The 23,984-nt window shown below is 35.3% G+C and overlaps 1 protein-coding gene across 1 annotated transcript; it reads left to right on the top strand.

The window, feature by feature from the left end:
• Positions 1-49: 49 nt before the first annotated feature.
• On the top strand, positions 50-23,923 carry LOC102808956 (acid ceramidase-like). The gene is made up of 12 exons (XM_078008805.2): positions 50-187; positions 2,154-2,282; positions 4,440-4,523; positions 5,760-5,838; positions 7,161-7,235; positions 18,314-18,359; positions 18,544-18,688; positions 19,065-19,201; positions 19,665-19,796; positions 20,603-20,726; positions 21,239-21,295; positions 21,867-23,923. The coding sequence occupies exons 1-12, from the start codon at positions 116-118 to the stop codon at positions 21,954-21,956; spliced, it is 1,170 nt and encodes a 389-aa protein (XP_077864931.2). The 5' UTR covers positions 50-115; the 3' UTR covers positions 21,957-23,923.
• The last annotated feature ends 61 nt before the right edge of the window (positions 23,924-23,984 follow it).

Here is a 23,984-nt window from a genome sequence, read left to right as displayed (position 1 = left end):
ACCACGCTGAATACTGTAATATTATTTACCTACTTTTAGTCAGGTGATCACAACTCAGCAGGCTGGTGTTGTTATCGTATTCTGCTTGGGTTTTCACACTACCACTGCACTGACAATGAACTTCGTCGTTTCTGTTTTGTTGCTGGCAGTGCTGCCCTTCGTTGTTCTCTCGCAGGATGTACCCCCAGTAAGTATAGTCGCGGTTATCTTCTCAGAAAGGTGTTGTCATTTACAAAATATGCACCGAGCCGTAGTATAGTAGTATATTCAGTTCTCGAGATCGCCTCTCCTAAGTGTCTCTGACCATGGACGTACTCTCTAGTACGTCCGTGCTCTGACTAACATTTGTAACCATATGACAACTTGCCCATACTACTTAGTCGATCTTTTATGTTATTATTTCCCCTCCGTGGTCAAAACAAATCAAAAGTGCGTTGACCGTTCAGTACCATGATACTTCCTTGACACCGGAAATAATGGAGGTCAAAAAATGAAGATCCTCTGATGGTGAATATTACGTTCCTTTCCCCTTTTTGTTGTTACTGTAGTTCACACTTGTTTATTTTAAAGGTATTAAAATACACCTGGTTTCGTGAGGCATGAATTTAATTGTTTCATATAAAATATTCATAATTGTTTATAACTTTCAAATGGCGATTGAAAGCAACTTGACCAATCACAAACCTTAGTGGATGAATAGTGGTTAACCTCTGACCTCTCCTATTCTTTTAATTTTATTTCAGCAAACGAATCATTGTAATTTCAGCATTTCAAACAAATTTGATTAGATCCATTTTTTTGCATTCATGACATCGAATCAGCCAAAAAATAGATCCTACAAAGGCTCGTGGGTAATGGCCGTTAATTAATGGTTTCCACAGCCAATGAAAGCATAATTATATTTTGATTCAAATGAAATACAAATAAATAAGAATAAATAAATGTTTTAATAATATTTATAAATGTCTCTAAAACAAATTTGAGCCCTCATGAACCCAATGTATCGTAAAATAAACACTAAAATGACATATACAATGACTGACTAATTACACCAAATTAACGCTATAATGAAGAAAAACTGCCATGAAAGGAGAAACAAGGAAATGAAAGCAACATAAAATTTACTCTTCCACAATTTAACGTGAGCTCGGCCGACATGTCAAATGATATGACGACTATCTCTTTCTTGTTGTATATTCAATCAAAAACAAGTTAGAGTACATTTTCTGACTGAATATATATTTACTAGTGGTTGGCAACAGCAACATGTTGCTTGTCAGTATTTTAAGATGAGTTGCTGCCACGTTATTGGTCAGAATACTGTTTGACTGAAACTCAAGAAACTGCATGAAATAATAAGGTTAATTGTCGCATAGAGATCTCTCCACAAATTCCTAGCCTGTAGCAAATTTTGATGGGCTTCCAAGCAAGCTCTTCCGCTTGTTAGTACAGGTAGTATATTACCCATAAAAGTGTACAGCACATTTTAATGCTACTTTCCAACTACCCCGGTAGTCAACAAAATAGATGAATTTATGGGTTATTTTTTATGTGACCAATCAGGTATAATACTAATATTGTATATGGACCATGAAAATCATGAAGCTGAGATCCTGAAATCCCAAAAATTAAAAAAAAATAATTATTTTTACCGCGGTTATATTACTTTAAATATCACAGTCTGTCGCCAACTTATTTAAATAATTTTCTTATTTTAAATTTAAACATTCATTTTTGTCATTTAGATAAATGACAAATTTATATTCGTAAACACAAGCTCTTTATTTTTATTTGAACAGCTTGCTACATAAAATTAGGTCTGCATCTACATGTAATTTTATATATTATTGCACAGGCACTTTAAGAATTCGTAGTTGTCATTGTCAAAGTCAACTAAGTTATTTGCAAATATCTTGTTTTTTCTTTTTTATATTTCAATAAAACTGTTTCAAGTCAGATGGATTTATCTATTCAAATGAAATAAGTTAGTTTGTGAAACTGATGTGTTCGAACAGTATTACATAACTACAAGAATAAATTTTATTAATATAAAATTAAATATAAATTTATGGTCATTAAACTTTTTTCAGTGACAAAATTTATATCATATACACAAGCGGTTTGAGTCATTGCAATTGTATTTACTTTCATAGTTCACAGAAGATTGTCGGTTTGATGTATACCCACCGAAACCCGAAACCGCTGTACCAAACTACGTGATCAACCTGGACTTGGATCCAAAGGACAGATGGAATGAAGTCATGAAGGACAAGGCACAAGAGGTGAGGCCCAGAAAAAAATAAAAAAGTTTCTAGTCAATTTGTTTGTAAAAAAAATGGGTGCAATTTACCAATAATCTATTTTCAGACTATCTTAAAAATCATGTTGAAATTTTTTTCCATTTTTTAAAAAATATTTGGACAAAAATCTGAAAAAAATTGACAAACTTTAATCTACAAATTTTTAGCTGATACCTGGGATGACTGGATACGAAATATTACTCTGTATTATCATTTACTTGTGATGAAAGTGAATTTAGTATATTCTTGTACTTTTCATTATCTGTAAAAAAAAAAAATCAATGTATTTATACCGGTATTACTTTGATTGGTTGGTACATTCTGTAGCGCACACCTTATAAAAGAAATTACAGAAAAGTACAGCATTTTTTGTTAATTTCCATATAATAAAATACTATTGAAAATTGGTAGCACTGCAATCTCAATAAAAAGTAGGAAGCTAAATTGATGACTAATACGGTAGTCCAACATGCTGAGCAATTGACAAATTTTCAACCATTTGAGCGCACGTTCCTTTCAAAATGATGGTGCAACATTTTGCCTATATTTATGTAATTTTCTACAATAGTTTAGATAATTTTGAACCAAATGGACATAATTTTGTATCAGTTGTAGGTCTTGATCAAAATTTACGAAAAAATATGGAAAAAATTATGCAGATTTAATTTTTGTTAAAGGTGTCAAAAGTTGAGGTTAGGATTAATGTAGGCCCTGTATGGTTAATAAACTTTGAAAAAAAGGGGCGTATATTGTATGCCTGTTACAATCAGTGATTGTAGGTGTTATCTTGATCACAACTTCAGACTTTGATTTACTTAGTTGATGATATAGACAAAGGGTATTGTTCATTTTACTGTATACAATCATGTGAATATTGTTACCACCACAGTCAACATTCAATGTGCACAAAGTCAGCTTCAAGTGCGATACAAATAAACAAATAAGCAAAGACATGTTTTGTTTTATTTATTCAAATTTTATTCCAGCGACATACATTGTGCTTTTGAATATTGTATGAAAAAACAGTGTGCAACATACACATGTTGTATATATGGGACCTACATTGAACATGGCATGCCACAATGACTGTGGCACCTTCAATACATTTATCTTTATTGTGCCACTGAAAAATAATTCTGAAAATCAACACGTGAGGTAGCAATCATGAATGATTTTTCTTGTAACCTGTTATCAAACCATATATAATTTGGGAAGGTGAGTAACCTTCTTGTAGAATGTACAATGAAATAAGAGGGGGGGGGTAGTGGGGGGGTAGGGTAGCTGGTACAGTTTTACGGGAAATGAAAAGGGCCTTTTACAATTTTACAGTTTACAGTGAAAATTGACTTTTGCAGTGAATTGTGTCATCTAGTCGTTTTACAGTTTCGAAAATATAATTTCCCTGGATTATTCTTTCAACTTTTTTTATTTGAATGTAAATTCGTGTACGTACCGAGAAAAATGACACATTTTTACAGTGTACAAAAAAAATATTTGATTGATTACGTCTAGCCTGTGATTACAGAATTACGGATTTATTTTTTTCAATTTATGTTGTAGGAACAAAAATATATTGCAATTACGTTGAACGAAAATAACCCTTGCCCCCCCCAAATAATCTTTGGTAGTACACGTATATTTATGACATCAAACTATGTGATGTGTATTTCGGCTTAGTTCAGTATTACATTCGCCGCACTGTGAAGATATACATTTTATGTATTTGATGAAAGTTCTGATCAAAATGTTTGTAAAAATATAGAAAAAAATTAAAGTTTTGCATTTTCCGTGATTTAAAACGGTTTTTTAGCATTTTTTTAAACAAAATTCTGATCAATAACCAATATAAAATCATGTTCATTTTGTTCAAATTGTAAAGGGCGGTGGTCATCGCGTTGCGTCCTGTTCGATATGGGACTCATAGTGACGTACATTGTGTACATGAAATTCAAACTGCCCACCACCCATGGATGACCACTGCTCTTTTACAAAAAAGTTGTAGTAAAATATACAAAAATTTGCAAAATGTTGCAACAAATTATGTCAAAATATGTTTCGCCATTTTTATTTTACACTGAGTTAGTATAAAACTATTTTTGTTTGTTTTACTCATTGACTATACTGACTTTTTAATTTCAGTTTGGTGATATGCTGAATGTGATTAAAAATCTGACAGGCTCTTTTTTTAACGGTGCGCTGATTGAATTTGTGGATAAACATTTTGTAAGTATCAAAAGTACTTGATCTTTAGTATTAAAATTTCAGTAAATCTAGCATGATTTGGTCAGTTTTGTATACAAGCATGCAGGAATGGACTGGGACCAAAAAACGGCCCTGGACTTTCCTGCCAATAGACCCACAGAAAAACCGGGGGGAGGGGAGTAGTCATTCTGAATGTTGGCTGTTAAAGTTTGGAATAGTATAGTGCTGATGCCCGTCGGCTGTAGACCGAACGGCCATTCTGGACTTTTATCAGTCTGCAATAATGGACAGACTAAAACATGTATTGAATGTACTTGGAATACACACGTCTTTAAACTACGTACGTTTCATAAGGATATATACTCAATAATAAATGGAACTGTTGTTGTTGCACAGTCACTCATTACACATGTTGTTATTACAGGATCATTTCATTATTTAATTGATTTGTTTGGAAACAGATTAATTATCATTGTTATATTTTCTTTTATCAGTATCATACACTTATTTACATGAGTATATGAATTGCAATGTCGTAATAATTTAATGATCCAATCTATTTGCAAACTTTATTTTATGTGTATTAGAGCAAATATGGTATATATGCAAATAAGACAAAATACATCACAAACAGTTGGTTACAATGTACATAGACTGCTACTATGTATGTCACATGTCACAATTTTTCTTTTAATTTGTTTTTAGTTCCTTAAGATGTAATTTGTATATTTATGTCCATGTGTCAGTCAATTCAACAACATTTTTCTAGGTCATGCTTGGACTGATTTTTAAAGTTGGTAGACTGACATGCCACTATCGTAAATGCTTGTTAATTTGTTTATGAATTTTTTAATCGGCAACCACTTTTCTTGAAAAAAACAACATTTTAACATTTGCCATTTCTCAGTCATACCTGGACTGATTTGCTTCACCATTTCTTGTAGTCAGATTTTGTTCAGAGTATAATTATATCGCTACAGTTGAAAAACTTTGGTGATTTTACTTTACTAACTTTATTAACCTGGTGGGACTTGCTTACATGGGTGTTAGGTAAGCAGACACTGTCATTTTAAAGCCATCACATTGTTACATGCACTGGTTGGAATATACTTAAATATATCTCTAGTAAGTCAATGCAATTTAATCAGTGTCACCTAGCTGCAAAAGTAACAGCTTAGGTTTTTACTCATTTTCTCTTCGTGATGTAATTTCTCATATTTTACCGGGTTTTAGTTATGTGTCTTTGTATCTTTGTAGGACAAAATTGTTTCCACACTACCAGCTCCATATAATGAAGAAATTATTGGTATAGCAGCAGCTAGTGGCCTCAAACTTGGTAAGTTATTTGAAATAAAACAGTATTATTAGAAAAGGGGGTGATATTTTAGACGGGGGAGTTGGATTATAGATTTAATGAATGAGAGGGGGGGGGGACAGAACTAGAGAAAGGTAGATGGATAATTGGTAAGGAATTCCAATTTTTGTGAACATGTGGTTTTCAATCTCAATTTAAAAAAAAGGCCAATTATTATGAAAGGCCAATTAATCAAAAATTATATGTAAGAATGGTAGTGGATCATGTAGCTTCTCTTAACATAGATATCAATGTTGTTCATTTTTAGGGACGCCGTCAAAAGATCGATGTCGGATAAAAAACTTATTTGCTTTAATTTGTGGGTGGGGGGTTTTGACCTCAAAAAGTTTCTATCCTACAAAAACGATTTTATTTTTTAATGAAGTCTAAAAAATCTTGCAGTATTTGTAATTCGTTTTTTTTCTCTCTATCCAGTCATGGACAAAAATAACAGAAAATGGAAAAAAACAAACATTCAAGACGAGAAAATAGTTTGGTTCGAGTGTAAAGTCTGTTTACACCCATCCGACAACCAACTGCTACGCCATACTACTGTCGGATTATCAATTTGTATTTAATTGTGAATGTAGTCTGACGCCATGGTCAATATTTATCAATTAAGTTTCAGTGGGGGGTAGGGGGGTTTGAGAAAAAACTAAAGGAATTAAGTTTTTTATCCGACATTGAACTTTTGATGTTGTCCCTTACTTTCTTCTTAACCCTTGTCAAAGTACTACCTGGCAATGTAACATACCCTGTCATTGCCAAATCATCATCTGTCATTGCCAAATCATCATCTGTCATTGCCAAATCATCATCTGTCATTGCCAAATCATCATCTGTCATTGCCAAATCATCATCTGTCATTGCCAAATCATCATCTGTCATTGCCAAATCATCATCTGTCATTGCCAAATCATCATCTGTCATTGCCAAATCATCATCTGTCATTGCCAAATCATCATCTGTCATTGCCAAATCATCATCTGTCATTGCCAAATCATCATCTGTCATTGCCAAATCATCATCTGTCATTGCCAAATCATCATCTGTCATTGCCAAATCATCATCTGTCACTGCCAAATCATCATCTGTCATTGCCAAATCATCACCTGTCATTGCCAAATCATCACCTGTCATTGCCAAATCATCACCTGTCATTGCCAAATCATCACCTGTCATTGCCAAATCATCATCTGTCATTGCCAAATCATCATCTGTCATTGCCAAATTCGCTGTACAGTAGATTATAGGTATTATGAGAAATATCATTGTGGCGTAATAACACTGTTTCCTTCCTTCAGGTGAAGTCGTGTTGTACAATGTATTTTATGAAATCTTCACACTCTGCACATCCATTATTGCAGAAGATGAACAAGGTAAAATTAGTAGAACTATTTTATTGTACTGTAAAATACTTTAGCTGCAATTAATTTTTCCTGAAAAGACTTTTTGCGTCTTTTTATTTTAAATTTATTTTCCCTGAATTTTTGATGAATCAAATTTAAAATATAGAAAAAAAGGTTTATTCGCTTTTTTTTTTACTCGATCACCCCTTCAGTGAAAATAGTGATAATAAATTCAAAGCAAAAATAAAGTATTTACAGTATGATATACTTCTTTTCAAAAATCTGTTCTATTTTTGTTATGAATTCTTTACTTAGATGGGGTAAATTTGCATATGGATGAAATTTAAATTATAATATTTACTTGATATGTATGTAATCAAATTTGAATGGTGGTTAGAATCATATATATATATATTCTTTTTTTAGTTTATTTTCTCATTAGTGTTTTGCCTGTCATGTCATGTTATTAGCTCTCTGTCCACATATTTCACACCTGAAACTAAAGTTGTATCCTTGCACTTTTTTAAAAACTAAGAATCTGGGGCCAAATTTTCTTTGTGAATTAATTTCTTGGGTAGCGATAACTTTCTGGGGTAGCGATAACTTTTGAAGCAACAATGAACAATTTGTAATGAGTTCATAACTGGCTAATCTTTTCGAGAATCAGCTTGGCAAACCACCTAATCAGATGGTGAAATTGATATCTTTTGATTATTGTTCTATAAATTTGTTATGTCTTATTTTTGACTCCCATGTGCGAAGCACATAATGGGAGTCTTTGCAGTTAGTGTGTGTGTGTGTATGTGTGTATGTGTGTATGTGTGTATGTGTGTCCGACTTTTCCACTGCTATCTCAAGAACCATACATCGGTTTTTGATGAAACTTGGTGCATAGATGCTCTGGGCCAATGCGCAGATTTGATTAGGTTTTGGTAAAAATCCATGCTCGTTAATTACCTAATTTGCATGATAATTAGCTAATTTTTAGCTGTTCTATGACTGTTCCACTGATATCTAAAGAACCACTCATTGGATTTTGATGAAACTTGGTACATAGATGCTCTGAACATATACGCAGATTTGATTAGTTTTGGTAAAAATCCGTGCATATTAATTATCTAATTTGCATGTTAATTAGCTGATTTTTAGCTGTTCCATGATTGTTCCACTGATATCTAAACAACCACTCATTGGATTTTGATGAAACTTGGTACATAGATGCTCTTAACATATGCGCAGATTTGATTAGTTTTTGGTAAAAATCCGTGCATATTAATTACCTAATTTGCATGATAATTAGCTGATTTTTAGCTGTTCCATGATTGTTCCACTGATATCTAAACAACCACTCATTGGATTTTGATGAAACTTTGTACATACATGCTCTGAACTAATGCTAGGTTTTGATTAGTTTTTGGTAATAATCCGTGGATACTAATTACCTAATTTGCATAATGATTAGTCAATTTTCGTTTTTTCCACTGATATCTCAAGTACTAATTATCACATTTCAATGAAACTTGGTACATAGATGTCATATGACACTGCACAGACCTGATAGTTTTTATGGTAATATCAGTTCATATTAATTACCTAATTTGCATAATTAATTAATTTTCAGCATTTGATATAAGTACTAATCATCACATTTCAATGAAACTTGGTACATAGATGTCATATGACACTGCACAGACCTGATAGTTTTTATGGTAATATCAGTACATATTAATTACCTAATTTGCATAATTAATTAATTTTCAGCATTTGATATAAGTAGTTAGCATTACATTTCAATGAAACTTGGTACTTACATACTCAAGGACTATGCAGAGATTGATTGTTTTCGATAAATAATTGTGCATATTAATCACCTAATTTGCATAATTAGTTAATTTTCACCTTTTCCACGGGTATCTCAAGTACTAATCATCGCATTTCAATGAAACTTGGTACATAGATCCTTTAGGACTATGCAGAGACCTGATTAGTTTTAGGGTAAATAATTGTGCATATTAATTACCTAATTTGCATAATTAATTTTCAGCTTTTCTACTGATATCTAAAGTACTAATCATCACATTTCAATGAATCTAGAATTATGCAGACCCAATTAGTTTCTGGTAAATATTTGTGCATATTAATCACCTAATTTGCATAATTAACCAACTTTCACACTGATATCTCAGGTACTATACATCACATATCAATGAATGTACATGGATGCTGTAGGACAATAGACAGACCTGAATAATTGTGGGTTAAAATCTGTACATATTAATTACCTAATTTGCATAATTAACCAATTTTAAGCTTTCACACTGATATCTAAAGTACTGTAAAAATTCCAAAATTTCGACCGGTTTTAAATAATTTGTGTTAGAAATGTGACGTGTTTTTAGAGTCAAAATTAAGGTGCATTTTCGGGCGGTCGAATTTTTCAGAATAGAAATCAGCAAACGTAAACTTCCCCATGTTTCACGGTAAAAGCAAAGGTCGTGGCCGAGTTGTAACTCAAAATCTAAACAAAGTCATCAATCAGTGAGTATTATGACAAGCAAAACAAAACATCAAGATGCGGAGAAGAGGTCAACACAAAACTAATAGGTCAAAAGACAAAGCTGTCTCGCACTACCTAGGAAAACTTGCGAATGTTCGAAGTACAGGTACCCATTGGACAAAAGATACATGGAAGTTTAGCAAACTATCTCCCCGACCCAGTGCAATGTATCTGGTTAGAATCAAAGCTCACGTGTCCCTTATTTGAGGGACCAGATTCTGCCGTAAATTCGCCCTTGGATTAAAAAATAAAATGGGATTTAAGAAAATAAAATGGGACATTTAAGGTGTATTTTGGCGTCATTTTTCGGACATTTCAATCAATCCTGCCGGCTAAAATAGAGTCTAAGTTTTACCGTAGTCATTGACGTCTGTCTATTCAAGAGTACACGTGTATGATTTTTATCGTGACTAGCGTGAGCGGGTAAGCTTCCTTTCGAGAATGAGCTGTTATCACTGTGAACAATGTTAAATTATTCTTCAGATGACCAGTTTATTTTTTAAAAACAACTAATTTTTTTATTTAAAAAAAATCATGCCGTTTTCGCATCAAAATCCAAGCCAAAATATCGTACTACAACATCAATCTCTTCCGCATTGCATTCAATAACATTAACATATTTAAATAAGCTATGGTAATTTGAACACGTTGGCATCATCCAGCTTTTTGATTGGTTAATTAGCGATTTGACCTATTTGACCTAAGATATCCTACAGCATCAAACGTTTATACGAGACCGGAATCATTCGCTTACAATGAAACTAAGTTGACTTTTATTTGTATTTCATAACCATTCAACAAATTTATTTTGTGTACATTATTATAATCACTACTGAGTACGGTAATAATCAACAATTCAGAAACGCAGCATGCCGAGATTTTTGTGTTCGTTTTTATTTGAAACTTCGTTTATTTAGAATATATTTTCGTTACCAATAAAATAAAAATCTCTCAGTCAATCAGAAACCCGGATTCATGCCTTCGAGGAAGGTCCCGTTTGAACGCTCACATCGTTTTTTTTTTTCGTTTGGGGGAAAACTAAAACTGGTCGCAATTTTCGAATAAGAATGAGTCGGCAATTGTTAGTGGGGTCGAAAATTTGGAGGTAAATATGTGGTGGATAAGTTTATATCGCAAAACTAGGCGTTGGGGTGTTCTTTTCGTCACATAAAACGAACTGACTAATCATGCGGAATTGTTATTGAAACGGACATCGATTGCGTTGTGTTTTCTTGAGTTGAACAGACGTGAGGTATAATTCAAACTGGTTTATTTGTACTCAACATGAACATCAATACGTTGTACAGCAAATACTTCTTGGTATAAAATATAGATCGCTAAATAATAGCTTCATGAGGAGTTGACATCGTAGAGAGCATAGAAAGGAGGGTGTGCATAACGAGCATCAAGTTGCGAAGCTACCATAGAAGGAATTACAGCGACGGCCTGAATCGGACTTCTCACGACAGCGCTTTGCCTGGTTAATGTAATTGTCAACGTTAGAGCGGCATTTGTCTCGGTGACAGCTAATCGGAGAAGTGCCAAACATGTGTTTGTACTCTAGAATATATCATGTCAAAACGTTCCGAAAATAAAACAACGCTAATGATTGGCGCATACAAACGAAACATAACGCTGTCATTCCATATTAGGTGTGACACGCGACTAACACGAGGCAGAACTTTGGTGGGAATTTTGGGCGGTAAACAGACAAGTACCGCGAGAACGCAATGGGAAACAATGTAGCGAACGTTTGGATATAGCGTCACGGTTGCTACAGAAACCGATCTAGTCTCTCAGGACTCAACTCGTGGTTATCAAAACAATGTCTGAAATTACAAACTAGCTTGGAGAACATCATACAGAAAGTAAAATTTGTTCATGTTAGATAACTGCGCGCGACATACTCCGGGGCGCAAAAATCACGAGAAGATCTCGGGATAACCTGAATCGAACATGATAAATTTTAAAATTAACTTGAATAAATCTCTGAAATTTAAATGACAGACTCTCAACAATAAACACATGTCAATCACATTGAACATCAGATATGAATTGTGAGTTTCAATCTTAGCTAAAACAGCAAATAACACGGTATATCAATACAGTATATCATGAACACATTGCAGGTTTTGATTTACTGCACGGAACAAATGATTCTCATTGAAAACTTGAAATAAAGTTACAGTGCAATACAAAGTTCAAAATTCTACAAAGTTATACAACACCATCACGGCACATTTGCCGTATACTTTCGCTCGCTTTGAGCGCTGAAGCCCTTGGTTCGGGCCGACTAGAAAAGTCGTGGATTTGACTAGAAAATTCATTTTCAACGGAGGGACTACCAATAACTTCCTCGGGAATTGAGAGTGTATTCTCTGGTGTTTCTGCATTTAGTTCGAGTGGATAAAGATGGTGTATAGAACGATTTGTTGAGCCGTTTTTGGTTTGTATTTCCACTACTCGGACGATACCGTCCTTGCCTGGAAGCAATTTAGTTACACGACCTAGTAACCAATGACATCGTTTTTTGATGTCCTGGTGTAATTGGACAATATCCCCCACCTTTATACAATTATTGGTTGTCCCTTTGATTTGATTCAAGTGACGCTCAGTAAGTGATGTCAAATATTCTCTTTGCCATCTCTTACTAAAAGCATTGTGAAGGGAGGATAAATACATAGCTCTTTTATTTGCAGTAATATTATCAATCTCAAAATTGGGTTCAGAAACACTAGGAATAGCTGGGGGTAACATTCTAATCTGACGTCCATTTAACAAGTGGGATGGAGTCAGTGGAGCTAAATCTTCGACACTTGCGGAGAGATGAGTTAATGGGCGGTCATTTATTGACGACTCGACTTCGACTAAAATTGTGAATAGTTCGGTAAAAGTCACGTTGGCACGACCTAGAATTTTCTTCAAGCAATTTTTTGTTATGGCTATCATTCTCTCGAATAGGCCTCCGGCCCACGCCATTCGTTTAGGATTAAAACGCCACGATATACGATTTTTGGTAAGATAGTTTTGTACCTCAGGACTGGACTCGAGTCCTTTCAAAATCTTAGCGGCGGCTATAAATGTGGAACCGTTATCTGAGATCATTTTCCGGGGCGTTGACCGTCGAGCAGTGAAACGTCGCATAGCCAAAATGAATGATGCGGCGGTCAAATCTTGAGTTAATTCTAAGTGAATACATCGAGTTGAGGCGCAAGTAAAAATTAGTACATAAACTTTACTAGAAAGACCAGTGTGTTGGTCCCTAACGAACAAATGTCCCGTGTAATCTGTTCCGCAGAATTCGAATGGGACTGCTTCCTTCACTCGAAAATCAGGAAGTGGAGCTTGAGTAGGAAGGGGAAATGGAGTTCCATCGACCTTCTTACAAACGACACAAGATCTCAATGTAGAATTCACATGTCTGCGAATCGCGGTGATCCAATATTTTTCCCGAATTTTGTTAACTGTGGTTAACGGCCCACCGTGGTTTAATAAATGATGAGCATCAAGAATTATGAGCGTAGTAAACCGATGTTTACCAGGAAGGAGTATTGGATGCATGGTTTCGAAAGGAAAGTCGGTATTCTGAAGCCGACCACCAATTCGCAGTATTGACTTATCGTCAAGAAATAGTTTAAGTTGTTTTTGAAGTACGCCATGTCTAAATTGTTGTCTCCGAATAGAACTGACAACGTCTCCGAAATGTGTTGACTGAATCGATGTCAACCAAGCGTGTTCCGCGTCGTATATCTCCTGTGTTGAGAGAGCAAGTCTACTTGACAAATTACTCGGAGTGTGGTTCAATTTGGATTTGAGTTTCGAAATGAAACGAAATATATAAGCAGTTGCTTTCAACAGACGATGTAGATCGTTGAAACGGCGAATATCGATAATCTTTTCAAGACTAGGTTCTGAGTTTGATTCAGTTGCGTGAATAATCTCCTTCGGTGCGATGTTTGGCTCATTGTGAAGTTCAAAATGGTGGCCGAGTAAATTGTCAGATTCAGAGGCGACATGTAACGAAACGATCTGATCATTAATTTTGGAGTTTTGTAGCTCAGGAGGTTCGCGGTTTGTATCGATGATATCTCCTGACACTGTTTCAGCAGTTTTTATGAAATCTTCTGCTGATTTATGGAAATGAGGACTAATTTCGTTCTCCGAATTGACATGTCCTCTGGATTGACTTGGGGGCGTACAAAGTAGCGGTCGATCGCTAACGGTGTCACTCGTACCAGTGGTCGGACACTGGGCACATTTCTCGGACACTTTTGGGGTCGAAATATTATTTTCAATTTTGGATTTTTCGGTATATTCTTTGTATTGTTGTTCATGTGTAATGTTGAGTGCCTGCTGTCTTGTAATCGTATCTTTAACACCCACTGACTCCAGGTCCCAGTAACTAGCAATCATTTTTTCCATTACACTGTCATGTGCTCGGATAGAAGCAATGGTGAATGAATTTGTTTTGTTTGTCCTGTTGTGTGTAGTGAAAGGCCCTGACAATAGGTACCCAAAGACAGTCGGTATAGCGTTTGGTTTGCCCCTAACTATGCGTGAGTTGTGTATAACAAAATCCCAATAATGATCGGCGCCTATCAAAATATCGATGTTTAATGTGGATCGATTTGACGGCGGATAGGCCAACGATAGACCTCTCAAATGTGGCAAACGTGCAATATCGTAAGTTACAGTGTTCTCCAATCCCTCGGAAATACAGTCGACCATCAGTACATCGATCGGGGATTTAATGCCATCTTTGCTTTGTAGTGACAGCGTGGTTCTCGGTATGGACTGCACACCGGAACGCGGATTGGAGAACGAATTCAGACTCAATAATTCGTTATAATTTGGGATTACACCTAGTTTACGTGCGAAAGAGTTTGTGACAAAGCTTCTATCACTGCCATTGTCAAATAGGAGGGTAGCAACACAGTTAGTACCTCGAAAATGCGTACTAACTCGTGCGGTTTGAAGCATTGCGCGTCGCGGACTGTCAGAGTTAATTTTTGAGTCACTCCCGGTAAAACGCGATTGTTCACCAGTATTTGCTGAATGTGAAAAATGCGAGTTTGCCGTGCTAGAATTCGTTGAATTTGTTTGCGCAGTTCCAGATTTATCAAAATGAATTGACGTATGATGTTTACTCTTACAAACACGGCAAGTGAAATGCGACTTACATTGAGACAACATGTGCTTTCCCAAACAATTAAAGCATCGTTTATTTTGGGTAATAAATTCGACTCGATCCTTTCTAGTTGAAATATTTGTACAATTTGTGGTGTAATGCTTGCCTTTGCAGTATATGCAATGTGGGGTTCTGTCACCAATTTGTGTTCTACCATGAGTGTGATCAGTTTGTGTGACATGGTTTTGTTTCTGTTGATCAGAATATGTGGTACCACTGTAAGATTTGTCAGTATTATTGTAATTACGACGCTCATATCGTTTGGACTTGAACTGTGTTGAGTCATGTGTACTCTGGGTGAAAGCATGTATTGCTGAAGGGTTTGTGTCGTAATCTACCTGACCTATGGCGAGGATTTTAACCTCGTGTAACATGTGCTGACTGAGTGTGACTAACGTCCATTCCCCGCTTGGGTTGGATCGCGCTAAACTTTGTTGAAATTGAACTGGGAATGTATCCAGTATCATGGGTATGAGGAGTTTCTCATAGCCCGCCTCTGGTACACCTAATAAACGAAGTGCCCTGATGTGCTTTTCCAGGGTATCATGATATTTCCGTAAAGAATTGGCATCATAATTGGGTGCGTCTGCTGTGCGTAATGCACGCATGTGAGCAGCGATAATTTGATGTGGCTGGCCGAATCGTTCGGTCAAAAGCTGGAGTGCCAAACTGTAATTTACTATAGTAAGATCTAAGCCGGTTATTACTTCTAGAGCCTCCCCCTCTAACGACCTTTTCAAATAAGCAAATTTGATTATAGGACTAAGTTGTGGATTTAAACCTACAGCAGCATTGAACATATCCCAAAATTCAGCCCACCCCGTATACTCGCCTGAATAGACGGGCAAATCAATACGTGGCAATTGAACAGAATTAAATTGAGTGTATTGTGGATTCATACCTGAAATATGAGCTGTTGGAATTGAATTGTTCAAAAAGTTATTTTGTGTAACTTCTACTTGAGGCACTGGTGCATTAGCGGGTTGATCGAACTGTTGTACAGGTGGTTGAAACGCGACTTGAAACGTCGGTACTGGGGGCGCGACTTGAGGTGTCGGCGGCAGCACGATTTGAGGTGTCGGCGGCGGTACGACTTGAGGTGTCGGCGGCGGTACGACGTGAGGTGTCGGCGGCGGTACGACTTGAGGTGTCGGCGGCAGTGCGACTTGAGGTGTCGGCGGCAGTGCGACTTGAGGTGTCGGCGGCGGTACGACTTGAGGTGTCGGCGGCGGTACGACTTGAGATGTCGGCGGCGGTACGACTTGAGGTGTCGGCGGCGGTACGACTTGAGGTGTCGGCGGTGGTACGACTTGAAGTGTCGGCGGCAGTGCGACTTGAGGTGTCGGCGGCGGTACGACTTGAGGTGTCGGCGGTGGTACGACTTGAGGTGTCGGCGGCGGTACGACTTGAGGTGTCGGCGGCAGTGCGACTTGAGGTGTCGGCGGCGGTACGACTTGAGGTGTCGGCGGTGGTACGAGCTGTTGGACCGGTGCTTGTTGATCATCTGGAGGGATTGGTTGTTGATTTACTTCGTGTTGACCAAGTTGTGGGACTGGATGTATTTCTTGCTTCGCTGGCTTGTTTTCTGTCAGGAATAAATTGATCGAACTAAACCTCTCTAGTAATTTGAGTTCGATTTCTTCAGTTTCCGTAAACTCTGCGTCCAGAACATCGGCATAATTTCTGACTTCGTCGCAGGCCTTTTGTAAGTTTGAGATACGATTGTCAAGTGCTAGTATGCTTACTTTGATCAGCCGATATACTTCAGATTTGTTGTCAGTGACTTCAAAGTCTTGGATTCTATCCTCAGCAAGTGTCAACGCGATATTTAATTGAGTCACAACTTTGTTCAGTCTATCTATTGCTTTGTTTAGGATTCTTCGAGGCATGATGAATCAGTATTGGATATCCTGGTCTCGGCACCAAATTTATGTGGTGGATAAGTTTATATCGCAAAACTAGGCGTTGGGGTGTTCTTTTCGTCACATAAAACGAACTGACTAATCATGCGGAATTGTTATTGAAACGGACATCGATTGCGTTGTGTTTTCTTGAGTTGAACAGACGTGAGGTATAATTCAAACTGGTTTATTTGTACTCAACATGAACATCAATACGTTGTACAGCAAATACTTCTTGGTATAAAATATAGATCGCTAAATAATAGCTTCATGAGGAGTTGACATCGTAGAGAGCATAGAAAGGAGGGTGTGCATAACGAGCATCAAGTTGCGAAGCTACCATAGAAGGAATTACAGCGACGGCCTGAATCGGACTTCTCACGACAGCGCTTTGCCTGGTTAATGTAATTGTCAACGTTAGAGCGGCATTTGTCTCGGTGACAGCTAATCGGAGAAGTGCCAAACATGTGTTTGTACTCTAGAATATATCATGTCAAAACGTTCCGAAAATAAAACAACGCTAATGATTGGCGCATACAAACGAAACATAACGCTGTCATTCCATATTAGGTGTGACACGCGACTAACACGAGGCAGAACTTTGGTGGGAATTTTGGGCGGTAAACAGACAAGTACCGCGAGAACGCAATGGGAAACAATGTAGCGAACGTTTGGATATAGCGTCACGGTTGCTACAGAAACCGATCTAGTCTCTCAGGACTCAACTCGTGGTTATCAAAACAATGTCTGAAATTACAAACTAGCTTGGAGAACATCATACAGAAAGTAAAATTTGTTCATGTTAGATAACTGCGCGCGACAAAATAAAACACCGAAACCCGGCAAATAATTAGGTTGACGAATTTTTAGAGGGGTCGAAATTTTGGAGTTTTTACGGTACTAATTATTCCATTTCAATGAAACTTAGTACAAAGATGCTCTAGGACAATGTACAAACCTAATTAGTTTGGGGTAAAAATCTGTTCATATTAATTCCCTAATAAGCATAATAATTCATAATTTTTTGGTTCTAATCACATTTCAATTAAACTTGGAGACATAGATTTTCTGTTACATTGCGCAGACCTCATTAGTTTTACACTCAAATCTGGTCATATTAATTTTCTGATTTGCATAATTAGTTTTCAGCTAAGTAATTTCGAATTATATTTAATGTGTCTCCAATACTCTCAGCACATGGGAGTTCTTTCTAAGCTTTCTTTGATTGGCATTTATTTCTTGCAAATTACATGTGTTTCTGTGAGAAATTTAATCCTGGTGTGTGACCTGCACCATGTCATGTGATCATCATCATGTCATGTGATCTGTACCTCAGTGTCATGTGATCATCATTAGATTATATGTTAGCAAGTATTTGTTCGGATTATGCAAGATAATATAAAATTTTATATGAAAAAAATAAATTCATTTGTTTGAATGTTTTTGCTGTATATTTTGACAGGAAAATTATACCATGCTAGAAATCTGGACTTTGGTTTGTTCCTGGGGTAAGTATTTATAGAACTTTTATTTTGACAGAAATTTTTCTTTTAAAGAATCTGTGACTGTAACTACAGTGTAGTAAAAATGCAGAATATGTAAATGACTACAAATTTTTGATATTTTGCAAAAAATCTTAAAATAAATGAAAAAAGAACACTCTCTTTAAAGTTTATTATGTTTTGCATACAGATGGGACACCGGAAACGACACATGGTGGATTACGGAGACGTTACGCCCAATCACAATCAATGTAGACTATCAGCGGGCTGGTAAGACTGTATACAAAGCAGTCCACTTTGCAGGATATGTAGGTGTACTCACTGGTATTAAACCGGTAAGTGACAGACCATTAGAAATTATTTTTTCCTGCAGTTTTGAGCTAGTTTTTTTATTTGGGAATATTGAAGTTGCTATTTTTTGCTTTCAAAAGTGTGTGTTTTTCCATGCAAATTTGTTTTTGCAATTGATTTTGACACACACATCTGTGATTGGGACAGTGCTTTGAATTCTGGAATCTTTCTGATGCTATCAATTATATTTTGAATTCCAGCATCTGCATAATTGTAATTACTGGGTTGCGGGAGTTCACTTACAAACTGTATTACTTGTCATGTGACAGGAACATGTCAAACAAACTTCTATTCAACGGCAAAGCTTTTCCAGCTTTTTTTAACAAATTCATAATATTATTATGATTATTTTCTGTGTAGAATGTATTCACGGTCACAATGAATGAGCGGTTTAATCTAAATGGTGGATTTATTGGGTTTATTGAATGGGTATTGGGTGAGAGGGATGCTAAATGGATTGGATTTATCACCAGGGATGCACTAGATAGCAGTAACAGGTATTAATCTCCTCTCAATTAAGTCTAACTTTCTCTTTTCTGTATCATTCACTGTGTAAATACAGACCAACCTGTGTATAGTAACCACCCATTGTACTTAGCCTTTTCGCCATTAGACTTTCTCGTCCACATTTTTCTGTACCTTTTTCTTATATTCTTCAATATTTCTGGAAACAAACATTAATTATGGAGCCAACAGAAAAAATTTTAGTCAATTTTCAGTTTTTATTTAATTTGGATATTTTTGTTCCAATCTTCTGAAGGACAGTGTAGGCTATAAACTGGACTATTTTGTGGATTTGTAATGAAAAAAAAGGAAACTGGTAGTGTAAATCTGCATACATTCTATTTCTCAACAAAAATATGAAATGTGGAATAATTTGGCTTGTTTTGTTGATAAGCTCATTACAATGTTCTACTAATTACTAGTTTATGCAATTATTAATTATTTGTACCTTATCAGTTTCAGTGAAGCTAAAGACCTATTGGTAAACAGCAAAGTCTTGGCACCAACGTATTTCATTCTGGGTGGCAACCAATCAGGAGAAGCGGTTGTTATCACCAGAGATAGGTTGAAAGCAGATGACGTCTGGAGGTTGGTAGCTAGCACAATTTACAAACTACATCCATTTAATTTTCGCTGTTAGTAATTTTTAGGATTTCAGGGTTTTATGGCATTTATTAAGACAAAATTTTGTTACGAGGCTGACACTCTATGTCATTATAAGGATCCCAGAGAAATGTTCACTGCTACATGTACAAAAATGTATGATTTTCACTGCATCATGAACAATTGTCTCTCATGAAATTACCCTAAAGCAGTTTACAGTGTATACATCTACTTTGTATAATGTTGGAATATAAAACCAGATACCAGTATATAGAATGAAAACAATGGTTTAACAAAAATGTGAATGTTCTCCGTTAGCTGACCTAAAGAATCTATTCGTTTTTTTGCAGTTGTCAAGACTTTTTTGTTACTTTCTTATAGATACTCAGTTTAACATTAGTCATATGTCACATACTATGAGCATTATTTACCGATAAAAATGATTGCAAAATACTCTTTTGCCTGGTGAAATACTGCACATGCAAAACTTACCATTCACATTTATAGCCAATATCTGCTCTTCCTCGTATCGATTTATCTATTTTTTTTTTGCATTATATGTAGAGGTAACTGAAAGACTTGTGAAAGCTTCATCCTTTTCTGAATCAAATGAATTCAGTATAGATACTAATATTGTGTATGTAGGAAGGAAACGTAATTGTGACCTCCGTTGAGTGGGTGTGATGCATGCCTAATAGACTATCAGTATATGAATATCTGGTCCATATGATATTGGATTCCCTACTAATAACAGTCAAAGTTAAAATAATAATTCCTTTATTTTGTTGTAGTATGAATGAAACCGGCCATTCATGGTTCATCTTGGAAACTAACTACGATCACTGGAAAGCGCCTTTGTTCATAGATGATCGGAGAACACCAGCAACAAAATGCATGAAAAAACTAACACAGAAGGTATGCCGATAATTTCCATTTTCACATTATGAATTAAACAGTAGTAATTACTAGTATTCAGTGAAGAGGTTGCTTATTGCCCTGTTTACCACCACGTAGTCTTCCACCAAGTGTTATACAAATCAGCCCCCATTCTGTAAACATCATTGATTCAACTTATACTGTTTTGTTTTTCGCTAAGACAAAATTTTTGATTTACGGGTACTCCATATATTGTATCTTTATACATGTATACTGTATAAAAAATACATCTATTGTTTTAACTATTAAAATACTATAAATGGGTAAATTTCTCTGTTTTGATATTTGTTCATATTCACTAGATTTCATTTTCCAGTAAAACATTGAGTTGTAATTTTACATGGTCATATGCATTCAATTTAGCAAAATATCACTAAAATGAAACAAAACCCAGTCAATATTAATGAGATAACAATATCCCTGTTATTTATATCAGTACATATGTTCCAACAGAATAATATAGTAACCATTGAGTCTATGTTAATTTCTAGAATGTTGGGATTCCTGGTATATTTAATGTTTTAAGTACAAAGCCGATGCTGAATAAGGTATGTAGACAATTAAGGAGTCTTCTCAAATGTGGGTCAAAAGATGTACATTATACGAATAATATGAGGTTATTACAAGAATACCTCAAAGTTTGCACAAAGACAGTACAGCTGGAGTATCGATGCAGGCGTACTGTCTGAGTTACTGTTATTATACATCTTTTCCTTCCAAGGATACATCATGGGAATGCCGAAATCCAAAAAGTTTACAACAGAAACAGCAAACTTCTTTGTGTGGAGTCCGGTCAAACCCCGATGGCAGCCATGTTTGTTTTTATTATTAGAGGATGCTTACGCGCGTAATCATTCCATATTTGGAATTTGCATTTTCTAATATGGTGGGATGAAAATACCCCGTAAAATACTGCAAAATTACGGCACGTTGTAACTTACGGTGTTACGGTAACAGATGTATAATAATATTAATTATGTCAAACTCAAAACTCGTCAAAGTTGATACAATCAGTTGACACAATCACTGTACTGTCTTAATTTATGCATACTTTTCCTCATATTACAGTTTATATAACAGTATGCTAATGTTATATGTATGTGTTCATTTATTTCACAGCTTACAGCTTACACAGCAATTATGCAAGTCAATGCTGGAACACTGGAAACTAACCTGCGCTACTGTCCCAGTCCATGCTGGCCATTTTAAACATAAACAACTAAAAGTTTGAACCCAATTTCATTCTTAGCACCTAGTATCAGGGTTTTTTCCCTTGAAGAAATATTGCTAATAATATTTTAATAATGCATTCTTCAGAAACTGTAAACACATATCTGAATTAATCATGTACCAGGTAATAGTAAATAATTTAAACTGAAGATTTTTTTAAATATTGTTTTTTTTTGCCATGAATACACATGGAGTATATCATTAATTCAATCAGATTTTCACACCAACTCTGGTTATTTACATAAATTAAATATTTTATATATATAATTTTTACAATCAAGATATTTTACATTGCAGTTGAATATAACGATTGTTTATTTAAATTGTTAGCAAGCAATGAATTTCCATTTTTGGTAATGCTGAGGATATTTTTTGAAACACAGTGTTGATGATTTTTTAAGCTCTGATTCTTTGTATATTTCTTATAGTGCTTAATAACACAAGATTTCTTCTAATGAACATTTTTTTGAACATGATAATTATTATCAAATGAGTTGATTTGATTTTGATCATCACAAGACTTTGTAACTCAGTGACCTTTATTTGGTTCTTATCCAGTAATATTATGCAAATTTGAGGTATAAAATTTAAATAAAGTGTTGTTTCACATTTGCTGTTGTATAATTGATTATATTTAAATATAATAAAGGACAATATTTTTATAATGGCAAATGGGAAATGTCTTACATTAAAAAAATATTGCGTCTTCATCTTTCCAAATTCTATTGTATATCCTTACATTCACAATGTAACGTAAGGTACCGTAAGTTTTTATTAAAATCACAGAAATAAATCTTTCTTGATATACTCTGTACTGATAGTTTCCCTGAGTGATCATCAATCTGATTAAAATAAGATCTTGGTTGGCTTAATTTTTTTTATATAATTACTATAATTATTATTTATTTTAATTATTTTTTGACGTTACAATTATTTTGCTGAAAGAATGATTTTGTCCGTAAATTTTAATCAGATTGAGGGATCATATACCCTATCAGTGCCATAGTTCCGTTCTGACAAATTTTGATGTCAATTTTGTTTTATTAATTTCTTTTTCGATTTTGGTCAAAATTAATGAATTTTCCATAAGCTACAGGTCTTCATCAATTTTTTTATGATTGAAGTTGCTGAACATAGATTCCTTTCGAGACCGAAAAGTAGACTTCTTTTGAGTCTTGAAAACAACCCCATTTGGTTGCTTGTTCTATACTTCAATGGAGATAGCCACCCATTGGGTGTACTAGTATGTTGCACAGGTTGATCTTCAGCGTCAGGGGAAAGTGATAGTCTTATTAAAATATGACCCTACTGTTGGCTTTAATTTTTTTTTCATATATTTATCTCAATTTTATTTTATGTATTTGTTGATAATTTTGTTTAGCAATTGCGAAAGCCAAGATAAAAATATATAAAATAAAATAAATGTACGCGTAAACAATCTGATTAAAATCTGGTGTATGGCGTGAATTTAATTTTATATATTTTATTTTTACTATAAATTTTTATTATTTTGTAATTGCTTTTAATATTATTCGTACATCTTGTGGGCTTTCGTGATTACCGCGCCAAAAAAATATAACACACATACACAGAGTCACTGCACAATATGTTATGCACTCACCTAAGATATATTGGTATATTACCTTTATAGCCCTAGTCATGGCACTTTTGGTTAAAGCGAGAGAGTCGTCACCTGCGCATGCGTCAGATGGCCATAGCGTGTCATTGTTTACAAACAAGCAACCCATGAGCCTTTGCGTTTTTAGCGTGTGTTGTTATCGTCGCTTGAAACTCTGTTCCCGTGCGTGTGCAGGTGACAACCCTCCCGTAATTTTTTGTGAAAATTTATAAATATAGAAATCGCTGTCATGTTGAGGAGTAAAAGAAACATTATAGAAAATATATCATTTACACCAAATAAAGCACCTGTGTATTATTTTTCTGTATGAATTTGTCTTAGCAGAACGACTTAAACTGTGTCGTATGTATGTGTGTCCGTCAAAAAAT

Source organism: Saccoglossus kowalevskii, chromosome 4 (assembly GCF_978046115.1).
Source record: "Saccoglossus kowalevskii chromosome 4, keSacKowa6.1, whole genome shotgun sequence".
In the NCBI taxonomy this organism is placed as follows: Eukaryota; Metazoa; Hemichordata; class Enteropneusta; family Harrimaniidae; genus Saccoglossus; species Saccoglossus kowalevskii.
This window is presented reverse-complemented; position numbering and strand designations above follow the sequence as displayed.